General features: G+C 39.6%; 2 protein-coding genes across 3 annotated transcripts; both read right to left on the bottom strand.

Annotated features, from left to right (window-relative positions):
- Positions 1-1,214: 1,214 nt before the first annotated feature.
- pvalb9 (parvalbumin 9) lies at positions 1,215-6,176 on the bottom strand. Of its 2 annotated transcripts, XM_037755632.1 has the most exons (5): positions 5,927-6,176; positions 4,468-4,535; positions 3,757-3,889; positions 3,146-3,255; positions 1,215-1,513 (listed from the first exon to the last, which is right to left on the bottom strand). In XM_037755632.1, the coding sequence occupies exons 2-5, from the start codon at positions 4,526-4,528 to the stop codon at positions 1,488-1,490; spliced, it is 330 nt and encodes a 109-aa protein (XP_037611560.1). In that variant the 5' UTR covers positions 4,529-4,535; positions 5,927-6,176; the 3' UTR covers positions 1,215-1,487. The 2 variants fall into 2 exon arrangements, 1 of the variants encoding a protein (XP_037611560.1); XR_005204737.1 differs by lacking the exons at positions 3,146-3,255; positions 3,757-3,889; positions 4,468-4,535; positions 5,927-6,176 and adding an exon at positions 2,819-2,955.
- A 3,023-nt stretch (positions 6,177-9,199) lies between these two features.
- On the bottom strand, positions 9,200-11,759 carry LOC119479720 (parvalbumin beta 2-like). The gene is made up of 5 exons (XM_037755631.1): positions 11,607-11,759; positions 11,050-11,124; positions 10,482-10,614; positions 9,756-9,865; positions 9,200-9,647 (listed from the first exon to the last, which is right to left on the bottom strand). The coding sequence occupies exons 2-5, from the start codon at positions 11,108-11,110 to the stop codon at positions 9,622-9,624; spliced, it is 330 nt and encodes a 109-aa protein (XP_037611559.1). The 5' UTR covers positions 11,111-11,124; positions 11,607-11,759; the 3' UTR covers positions 9,200-9,621.

Here is an 11,759-nt window from a genome sequence, read left to right as displayed (position 1 = left end):
TTAGTAAAAAGGCAGTAATAAGTTAGTAGTGCAAAGTACAAAGTACAAAAAAATATACCAGATATAAAAATACAAGGAGATGAAGAAGAAAAACTGTTAAAACTGAATATAGTGCAGGGTAACAGCTGTGATACACGACTATTAAAAAATTAATATAGTGCAGAAGAGACTGTTAAAAATGAGTATAGTTCAGGGTAACTCCAGTAGCTTAGTCTATGAAAGTGCACTGTGTGCATTATTATCTGTCCTGCAGACTGTCCCTCCCTAGAGAGGTGTTGTACAGTTTGATGGCTCGGGGGACAAATTATTTCCTGAGTCTGTCGGTGGAGCACTTGGGGAGTTAAACTTCTGGGTTATTAAATGTACTTTTGAATGTGCAGTGATGTGGGTTCCCACAATAATAATTGGTTTACGGCTCTGATTGGTTGTTTTCCTCTGGTCTGTGAAATCCTGCAGATGCCATTAGGAGCACCGGAGAACACCGAAGGACACAGAGGCACATGACTTTTTTTTTTAGATTACCTGTCTCATGCACTGCTGTCAGGATAGAGTGACTGTTTTATAAAAATAACTTTTTTTAATCATATTTGCTCCATTTCTACCCACTGCAGCTTTAAGAAATGAATTTCAACAAATTTCCTCTATACTTCATCTTAATCCAGCTAAACATTCATTTGGTCTCAATAGCAATTTCTCCTGGGCCTTGTCTTGTTTGTCCTTGCATTTGATTACTGTAACTCTTTATTTCACACAGGGGATAATGATGGCACTCTGTGCTGTTTGGTTGGATTTGTTAACAAATCGTGTATACTAATAATACTATATACTTCTGGAAGGCGTCATTTGTTATTTTAATCTCCACTTTGTTTAAATTATACCGCACATTAACTTTCACATCAATCCCCTTTATGTTTCATATGTTTTCTTTATGAATAAATATAAATCCAAGTGGGAATAAAATCCAAAATGATTCTATATACTGTATATACAGCCTTTTACAATGAAACGTTTCCTTGGCTGTGTCATATTCAGACATGCAACACTGGTAAATAATTCTATAATGCTTTTATTCCTCGCTCTCATCCATGTGCTTTATGCTCTTGAGGAGTATTTGTGTACATTCATGCATTATTGCTGCACATATGTATACAATACAATATGAGGATTTGTTTACCCATCTTATTATTCTAAGAAGGGATAAGCACAAAGAGGTGATCTGTGTTTCCACATGTTTATTCATCTCATTCATTGACAGAGTTGGGGTTGCGCACAGAAAAGAAAACATGGACCAACACGGCAGAAAGACATGACATCAAAAGTCTGTTGTCTTTAAATGGACAAAAGGTCATTCAAAAACAATTAGCGCACACAGAATTTAGTAGAAAACATTAGAAATCACTGAGGATGGAAGCTGGGATCAGAAGACTCCAGAGATGGGGGCAGAGGACTGAAGACCTGAAGACTTGAGCTCTTATCATCTGCAAAACTCAGTGCTGGACCATAGTCTGGAATTCTAGAAGAAAAAAAGCATGTTTAAATCATTTACAAAAATAATCACCAAATATGATGGTCAACATTGTTTTGGATTATCCAGATCATTTATCCTTTATGCAGCAAATAAACATTGAACATTTTTTTATGACTTTAACTCTGAGCTCAAGAGATGGATTCAACCAAACCTCTACAGTAAAACATGCATAAGTTAAGCATAGTTAGGGGTGTAATAAAATATTGATACACATGAGTATTGCGATATTATGGTGCGTGATACTGTATTGATTCTCCAAAACACTGTATCGATTTTTAATTAACCTTTTAAAAATCCAACTGCCCGCCGTCCACTATCCGATTTTTTGGAGGTTGCTCAGTTTTAGGGCTCATGAAGCTACTGGCATCATATGAACTAGAAAACCTAAGGAATCCATTGGTACCAACCATGTCATACTAGCTTGTTGGGATTGAGGCTAAATAACACTCCAAATTTATACTGAAACTGTCATAGCCATTTTCAGAGAGGTCCCTTGACCTCTGACCTCTAGATATGTGAATGAAAATGGGTTCTATGGGTACCCACGAGTCTCCCCTTTACAGACATGCCCACTTTATGATAATCACATGCAGTTTGTGGCAAAGAACATGTATTTTTTTGCATGCAGTATACATTTGTTGTTTTTGCCTATTCTAAAAATTGTGTATTTCTGGATACTATGACCGTATTCCTAAAATCAGATTTAAAAAAAATCCCAATATATTGCCTTTCTTACAGTATGGCAACATATCACAATATATTGAATCGTTACCCTTGTATTATGATACCTATCGTATTGCCAGATTCTTACCAATACACAGCCCTAATGCGTATGCATAAGTTACTCTTTCGTGTTGCTTCTATCAACTGTGTTGCTTGTCTAATGCATCTGATATTGAAGATTAAATCAGCTCACGAACATCACAGCAAAACCTTCCCTCATGGATGCACATGTAAATTACACTGAACACGGAGAGCAAAGCTAATGCAAATAACTTGTCCAATTATGCCTATTATTCTTATAGTCAGTCCTTTGTTCACTGTAAAGTAAAGAAGCCCGAGGCAGTGCACAGTGATGCCATTCAATACAAACATTTTTTTAGCATCAGGTGCAAATGACAAAAGACTGGCTATGTAAAAGATTTTTTTTTTCTTGCGGCAGAAGTGATCTCAATGGTTGAGTTAAACCTCAGTGGCCAGAACAACAGAGTCCAACAGTGCCTGAAGAGAAAACCTTGAATTGCAACAGAATTTAACATTTTGAAATTGAGTAAACATGTTTGCTTTTACCCAGAAATCACACGCATTTCCTGCATTTGAACCTGAGTGCTGCAGTACAGCTGCAAACTGGGTTTTTAAAGGCAGAAGGTAGGAAATCATCAAGGTGAGCAGGTCCAAAAAAACACAAAACACCAACCAGGCAAACCACTCACTTCAAATTTAGATGGTCTGGCAAATAAGTTAAAAAGTCCAGAATGCATTTTTTAAATATATTCAGAAACAAAGATTGTTATGGTTATTTGACCCCACCCACTGAGATTGAGTCCAACCAATGAGATCATTTCTGCTTACATTATGAGTTTGTACAGAAAACAATCTGAGAAATCAGATACTGACCCTCTACTCCAATTCTGCCATCGCTGTCATCATCGGCTGCTGAGATGAAGCTCTTAGTTTCTGCCTCGGTCAGGGTCCGCGCCCCGGGGACGAACCGCTGCAGGAAGAACCTACACACACACACACACACACACACTAAGAGTATTATTTTCTCTACGCATTTGAGTCGACTGTACACTATTAAAAACACCTAACCGCACCAATTCCTAAATTGCACGGCTCGAGTCGACCCCTCAGGGTGAATTATATAACACAGAGGCAATAACAACACTTTGCCCGTTAGTGGATTATTAGGAGACGGCTTAATGGTGCCATCCATCCCAATAATACCACTGTGTGGTTTATTGTACCACATCTCTCTTTCTGTCAGACACACACATTGTATACTTAGCTTTAGATCTCACTACAAATCATTTTATATGAAAATGTTACTTGAAGTAGCAAGAAGAGAGATTGTTTCCAGTGCATTACTGCATTTACAGTGACAGCACATCAGTTAGGATAATGGTGCACATGCAGGTAAAGGGATCAAAGGTTAAGATTCATTATGTCTCAGAGAGGACTGTTAAACCACATAGATCAGGCAAACTAACTGTTATTGTTTCACACACTTGAGCTCAGACTCCTCGATGAAGCCGCTGTTGTCCTCATCGAGGATCTGGAAGACGTCTTTGACTTCCTGGGGCGTCTTTGAGGACAGGCCGCACAGCTTGAAGAACTTCTTGTAGCAGAATGACTCCGGAGCTGGAAACAAACACCACCATAGATATATCACAAGGTTTAGAGTAGACCCACGAGGTTCAGCATGCAGGTTGGGAGCTGATGTGGAGATTAAAACAGTGTGTGGCTGCTGTCCAGGTGGGAGATTTTCCACCCCTGTTTTTATCTTTTAAGTCCAGTGGACACATGCCCGACAAGATGATTGAAAACGCTTTCAAATTCAGTTAAAGATGGATATGACTTTAGTGGAGAGGATACTGTACAATATTGAAAACAATGCAGCCTTATAGAAGATTATGTCAGTGTTTTGAAGATCTAAACGCAATATAGATTATGAGTAGGTCGATTTATCAATTGGATAGATCAGGATTATTGTGCATTTTATCAAAATTAAGTGTGAATTTAGTTAGATAATGATAAAGCTATTGGTCCTGTGAAGGTGTTATCATAATGTTGAAGTCGTGGATTGATGAGTCATGTACTCTGCATAATATGCTTGCTGGCATTTAATTGAATAATGAGTAGTTTCAAATATTGGTAGGGCAGGGCTTAGTCCAGTGTGTGTGTGTGTGTGTGTGTGTGTGTGTGTGTGGAAATGCTACCTTGACAGTCCTTGACAGCATTTTCAATGGCCTCAGCTGAAAGAATGGAGGTGAGCGACATGTTGGTCCTGTGGAGTCAAAGAAAAGCTCTGTAAATTATTCACACGCTCTCTCTCTTTCAGACACATTTTCTTCACCTACCTCAGGCTTTGTGATTTGCTCCAAGTCCATTTTTGTGTCAAGCTGGATTAACTTTTTTTTGTATTTGCAGATGTATCTAGGTTAATATCATGATCTCATCAAAACTCCAGTGGTGATTGTTTGACATAAATATGCTCGAGTTGTCAGAAAAAAATGGAGAGAATCAGTGAAACCACAAACTTACATGTATTTTGGCAAATTCAAAAAAGCTGTACTGCTTCCTGCCTGAGTGTTTTAATGTAATCCATTTAATAAATTCCTAATAATTATGTTATGATCTGTGTCTTCCTGGTTGGATTTCCCCTGGGCCTCCACATGTATTAATTACTGAGGCTATTTGCTGCCCTTGAACTGCTTAATTGGACTGGATGGGCTGGACTGAGATAATTGGCACTTAGGGACTGTACACAAATTATTGAAGTGGGAAGAGAGAGTGAAGCTTATATTTTGTTTTATGAAAAAAAAGCAAAAGGTCCCTTCTCCTAAAAATAATACATATTTTAACCCCAGAATAAATGAAAAATATGAATAAATCAAGTTGAAACATCCACCCCTGTTCTCCAAACAAATACAGACTTTCCTTGCTTGAGCAAAAATGAAAAATAGATAACTTTTTTGACCCCCTGCCACACCTGCTGCAGTACGAATTGGACAAAATAACGCACACAAATAAGAGGGAAAGTCACAAATGTCACGTGACCCACAAACAGAAAGAAAGAGATTCACAAATGTGCAAATGTTTTTTCACGTGTACAAATGGATCCACAAATGTGTATATATCACTTTACAAGTAAACCACATTTTTATGTGAAATTCAAATAGCGTATTTGCAAATCACTCTGCATTTTTGATGATTTGATTTTAATAAAAAAAAAAAATACATGTTTGTGGATCATGGTACACATTTGTGGATTGTCTTACAACTATTAAAGTCCAATAAAAACTTCCATACCCCTCTAATCATTTTTTGTACAGTCCCTTAAAAACCTGAGGAGTTCAAATATTATCTTGGTGTTTTTATGTTTTGTATGTTTTTGTCTTATTGGAATATATTATAGGAATATATATTTTTAGTGAGCTGAAAACAAATCATATTATTCATAAGAAAATCAATGCACATAAGAAAAATGAATGCTCAACTTCTTGGAAGATTTGGTGGCAAAATACTTTAGTTAGTCCACTAACAAGAATTTCAGACTAAGGCTAAGCATGTCTAATAAACCCCTGAAAAATTAAAAATAAAAAGTTCCCGCCAAGCTTCACAGAGCAACACACCTGGACAACACCTGTGTTTCCCCCATGCAGCTGTGGGACTCACCGCTGTTGGCTCGGGTTCCTCTCCGTCCGGGTCCAAAGCAGCAGCAGCAGCAGCAGCAGCAGCAGATAGATAACTAGATAGATAAGGCTTTGTGGTGGCTGCTGACAGCTGGCTCTCTCTTATATACGCCGGGGTGGATGTGAGCCGAAGGATGCTTGAGTTTCCAACCTGTTCGGATCAAATGTTCCCTCAGCCTCCTTCTCGTGTTCCTCACCTGCTCACCTGCCCAATTAACCTTCACTGTTTATATCCTCTATACTCCTTCTCCTCTCTCTCGTATACTGTCATAAAACTGTGCTTTTTGTCCAATCAACTTTTCTCCTGTGTCACATTCCCCTCCCTTTCCCCTTCTCCATCCTCCCTCTCTCTCCTCCTCCTCCTCCTCTCTCTCTGCAGGTGCATGTGTAGAAGCTTACAACATCTCAAATTTAATCAGGCCCCTTTACTCTCTTTGTGAATAATCTCCTAAATTCAGATGAGCAGAGCAGCAGGTCATAACTCCTCTTATGAGTCACCGCCAGGGGATTGTTATCCTCATCTGACACAATGTATCGCACTGTTGTTATTATGACAAGCTTTGTCAGTAAAAGATGAGGACTATAAAATCTCACTGACTGTTTTGGGAGTATTTTATTCACCTATAAGCCTGTTTAACAGGTTGAAGGAGAACTTTGGTGTAATTTTTACATGAGCTGAAGTAAGAATTATGTTAAAAAAGAACCAATGTGCTGGTATCCTATTACCAATTTCTAACAGATTATCATCAGAGGGAAAGGAAGTTGAAAAACTAGAAATACTTTATGGAATTTGAATTTGAATTCCTGAGCAGAACTGTCTTTTTAAAGTAAACTTTAGAGGATAAAAACACGATATTATTTAAAATAATTAGAATACATGAGTATTGAGTTATACCACTGCTGTTTTGCCCATTACAAAAATGCTGTAAGAAGTGTTTCTGTGTAAGAAACATTTCACTTACAAACTCAAATTATTCTTCATTCACTTACGTGTAACAAGGGTTAGATACTGGGTCAGCTTAGTGTATTATTATGATGGTTTTCAGCTGTAACACACAGTACTCCTGCTTCTTTGTATTTTTTGTTTTGTTTGAACTTTCCTCCTGCACTTTACACTGTATATTTTTATATGTGAAATGTTTTGATGGTAATATTTGACCTATTGTCATTTTTTTATAAAGCCATTATAGATTTCTACCTCACCCTCACACATATTTTACATTCCTTTCATGTGAATTGTATTTTACTTTTTTATATGTGCGAAACAAATAAATGATAAACGAAGTACAAACGCATGCACACACACCTGACCTACTGTAAGGTGAGGGGTTGGGTGGGGACTGAGGGATTTTAAGGTTTGCACCTGGTCGCCATGACAACTGGCCACTCTAAACTGATGAGTTTGCTGTCTGCGAAGGGGAAGCCTTTCAAACCATCTGACACAGCAGCGTCTCCTGTGAATCCAGTCAGCACTAATGGCATTAGCAGAGAGGGGAGGGATGTTTCTTTTGTAACGAGAACCGAGGGAATAAATCTCATTATTCTTACAAGTATCACATGCAGCGAAGCTCTGACTTAACACTTTGTGAGTGGCAGCATTTTCAGTTGTCTCAATGCCACTTGTTAAACTAAAAAAAAGTGTGAAGCTCAGAAAACAACTGTACTGTATTTCCAAGCCTCCAAGTTTGCAATGTAAAACCATCAAGCTGAGTCTTGTGACTTATTGACAGGTCAAAGGCTCCATCTTGTGGCTGCTTCCCGTCAATGCAGAGCCATCTTTATTTGGGTCGTGGCGTGCCAGGGAATTAAAGGTTCACCACACACTGCATGAAATGAGAGCTGGATTAAGTAGGGCAAGAGTCGGGTACCTACGTGTTTGTTTGTTATGTGCATGGGAGTTTAGATTAAAGAGGTTTAATCTTGTGTTTTCTAGTTAGGAGCCTTTAGCTGGATGAGACCTCCAACAAATGTCCCTGTTGATAGTGTGAAAGGCAACTTTTAAAGTGAGACTGTGTAACTTTTGGAAAACAGAATAACACATTCTTTTTTTTACAAATTAAAAGTTGAATTCATAAGAAATAAAGCACAGTCAGGGCTTTTGCTGCTACAGCCTTACTTGGTCTGGTATGACCATAGACTGTATATAAAGATGGACGACATGACAGCTCCCAAAAAGGAAATCCCAAAGCCTATGGAAGGAGGCTGGGTCTTGGGATATAACGCATGCGCAGTGTAACTGAAGCTGCGGTCGTGCATTGCGATTGGCTCAATTTCGGCGAGTGCAGGCCAGATTTAACTGCGCATGTGTTATACCCCCGGAGATATGACGCGTTGATGACGCGTGACCCAGCCTCCTTTCCATAGGCTGTGGGAAATCCAAAACACCTTGATCGCCCCCTGGTGGCTGGATGCAGTATAGGTCAGAAAGCCCGCCCCCTCCATACTGGATGGGACATGGGCCAAACTAAAAAGTCAAAGTACACGTCAAATAATATTTTCCCAAAGATTGGTTCTGTCATGTTAGGTAGTTCTTATAACGCTGCTGTATGTTCAAGTGTTCATTTTTCTGATAAGTTTGGTTAGCTGTGACCGTGCTCGGTTCGTGATTGGCTCGAGCGGGGGAGTGGGCGGGACCTCAATACCGCTGCTCCGGTCCCCTGATCACTACTGCGCAGACTCTGGCTGCAAATAATGTCAAAATCTCAAGATGGCCGGGATATTTTGGCTTCACTTTTGTACAGTGGGATGGAGTGGAGACCATCTATATACTGTATAGGCTGCAGTCTATGACCAGTAGCTTATGGTGGCTAATGTTATCCAACTTTAGGTAAGTTTTGCTGTATAATGCACATTACTGAGTCACTTCGCTGACTTTTTGAATTTTCCACTTGTGCTGTTGTTATATTAGATTAGCATTTTAGCTATATGTTTAGAATTTAGCATCACTTTCACTGGTCGGCACAATGGTTGCTGTGGCCTTCGGGGCCTTTTCATGAAAAATGCACTTAAGATTTCCTTTAAAGAAACTGTTTTAGATCACTTTCTCTAATGTGGCCATTTAGTGGATTGCTTTAAATGAAATGGTCAGATTTACTTTGTGAAATGTGTTTCCTGTTCCCAGATTTATCATTTAGATCATCTTCTTTGGTGTAAAAACCAAGGATGCTGTCAGTGTTACCTTTGCTGTCAAAAATATTTTTTTGGTAACTTTGATTCACTGATTCACAACCATATTGAAAAACCAAGGTCAGACTTGTGTTATTGAAAAAGAACCTTTATTGTTGTCTCATCGTCTGTCCGTTTCCCATTAAAAGAGCATCATCGCTGATCTCACAGTAAGCAAAAACTCACATAGTAAAACTGGGACAGAAGTGAGAGAGAGAGAGAAAGACACAAGTCAACCGCGCTATACACTTCAGTCAGGTACATTCATCGTGGACAGCATAAGGGTGAGCATGGCCAGATAGAGAGAGAGTGAGAGGGGGAAGGGTAGGGGATTGGGGGGAGCAGTTTGTTTACGGTCCGGGAGGGGGGGGGGAAAGGTCAAGTGTATAAAACTGGTGTGTAGAGCTGAAGAGAGAGAGTGAGAGGGAAGAGGAGAAGAAGAGAGGAAATGGATGTCTTGGCTCAAGTTGTTCCTTTAGAGTAGTGAAGTAAGATGTTGGTCAGTTTCTTCATTTAACCCTTGACCATGGCGGCAAACTCTGCAGGGAGAACAGAGAAAGAGAGTTATTTCAATATATTTGGAGAGCTTTGCATATATCTGAAGCCACTAGTTCTAAGTCCAGATAAAGTTCCTCTTGTTTTCTCACCATCCATTCCGATCATGCCGTCGCCATCGCTGTCACCGGCCTTGAGGAAGGCCTTGGTCTCAGCCTCGGTGAGAGCTCTGGCAGAGGCAGAGAAGTTCTGCAGGAACAGCCTGGAGAGGAAGATCGCAGAGTATTACAGTAAATATATGCCCTTTAGAACAGAAATAAATAGTTATTCTGCCAGATCATGAATTGTTTGGTTTTGAGAATTTTGTAGAAGTCAACTCTCAGAAAATCATGTAATTTGCATTGCAGGATTGCACTTAATCTGGCCCAAAAATGTCAAGCTGGCTATGTCTCCTCTGATATTTATGTCACCCTACAACATGAGACACCAGAGGAGAGAGCTGGCATAGAGTTACTCCAGAGGAGAACTGATAGTATTCTGAATTCACCATGGCCTAAAAAAAGATAAACCCTGAGCTACAAGGGCCTAGAGATGTCAAATCTAAGCTCTCACACTTTAATAGGCTACTTTATCAAAAAGAAAGCACAGCTACAAGCCAAGTTTCTGTAGGCCTATAAGGCAAGAATGCTTAATTGTACTTTTGTTTAGTATATCTCGATGAAAAGATTAAGTAAAAGTAGGCCTATAAGCCAAGTATGCTTAGACATTTCTGTATACTTTTCAGTATGAGCCAAGTATACTTTCTTATTTTAAGTTTAAAAGAAGTATATTAATTGCATAGTTGAATAAGCTTCTATTTGATAAGAGAAGGTGCTTACTTCAGCTCATCCTCCTCAATGAAGCCACTCTTGTCCTGGTCAATGACTTTGAAGGCATTCTTGATGTCATCGGCGCTCTTGGCGGACAGACCGACCTTGCCGAAGAAGTCCTTGTGTTTGAAAGTGTCGGCTCCTGTGAGGAGAAAAGATGAGGGATTGTATTAGACATTGCAGATAATATCAAAGTGTGTTTCACAGCTGCACTGGTCCTTGTTTACAATGTCATTCAGTATTTTAGCTCCATTTGCAGAGGTGTTTTTCTTACAGTGTCTATACTGATACAAATTACAATATATGCTTTCTGCTAAGGCATACAGAAAGTGACATTCTGCATGCTTGCTGCAATATTGATCCAGTTTAAAAGGATAATCGTGTAGTGTTAAATACAGAAAAGGTGCAAGGGGCACCTTCTAACTAGCTGTAATGTGATAATGTGATTCTGTATTAGCGGCTGAATTCTGCAGCAAGACATTCAGCTACCGATAAAGTGCATGATCTTGTGCATGTGTAGCTATCATCTCCTAAGTTGTAACACTGCATGCTGTGTCGTTTTCAAGACGGGGTTTACCTTGACAAGCTGCAAGGGCTGCAGTGATGTCAGCCGCGTTGAGGGATGCTGCTAATGCCATTTTTATTTTTTTAGCTGAGGGAGAAGAGCAGAGGAAAAGTCATCAGTTCATCAGTTCATCAGTTCAGCTACAGCAAATCAAACAGTTTCACTTTGAATCTATAAAGCATGCTCCTTCACTTCCTGCACTTTAGGTCACAGTGTTCAAAGTTAAAGAGCTACATGTAATCTTGCCAGCATGCAATATATTTTACAGTTCCTCTCTGTGAGTATTCCTCTCTGGCAGCCCCAAAAGACAAGGCACAAATGATCAGAAAAGGTAGTCCAATTCTCCCAAAACCAAAGCCCTCCAAGGCAAAAGATCAAATATCCTTTGCAGCAAATAGATTTTTTTTCCCATTTGGTTCCTTAGTGAGTCCAAACTCTGAGTTTCTGATGTTCAGAATCTGGCCTTGTGCCGCCCTTTCCTCGATTTATATCCCATTGCATGAAGTTGAAGCCCTGCAACAATCTTTGAGTCAGGCAATAAAGGTCTGCAGCTCCTCAGTGAAACTCACCTTAGGGTTATCCGTAAGGACTAAGAGGGGGATTCGCTTTGGATGAATCTGCTCACTGCAGTGACTTCCCTCAGCCACTCTTGCAGGCTTATATACCTTCACTGAGCCGAAATATGATGCATAGGCCATGTAATGGACACTGTGTGCAAAGCA

This window comes from Sebastes umbrosus, chromosome 20 (genome assembly GCF_015220745.1).
Source record: "Sebastes umbrosus isolate fSebUmb1 chromosome 20, fSebUmb1.pri, whole genome shotgun sequence".
Classification (NCBI taxonomy): domain Eukaryota; kingdom Metazoa; phylum Chordata; class Actinopteri; order Perciformes; family Sebastidae; genus Sebastes; species Sebastes umbrosus.
The sequence above is the reverse complement of the archived record's forward strand: the minus strand, read 5'-3'. Positions and strand labels throughout refer to the sequence as shown.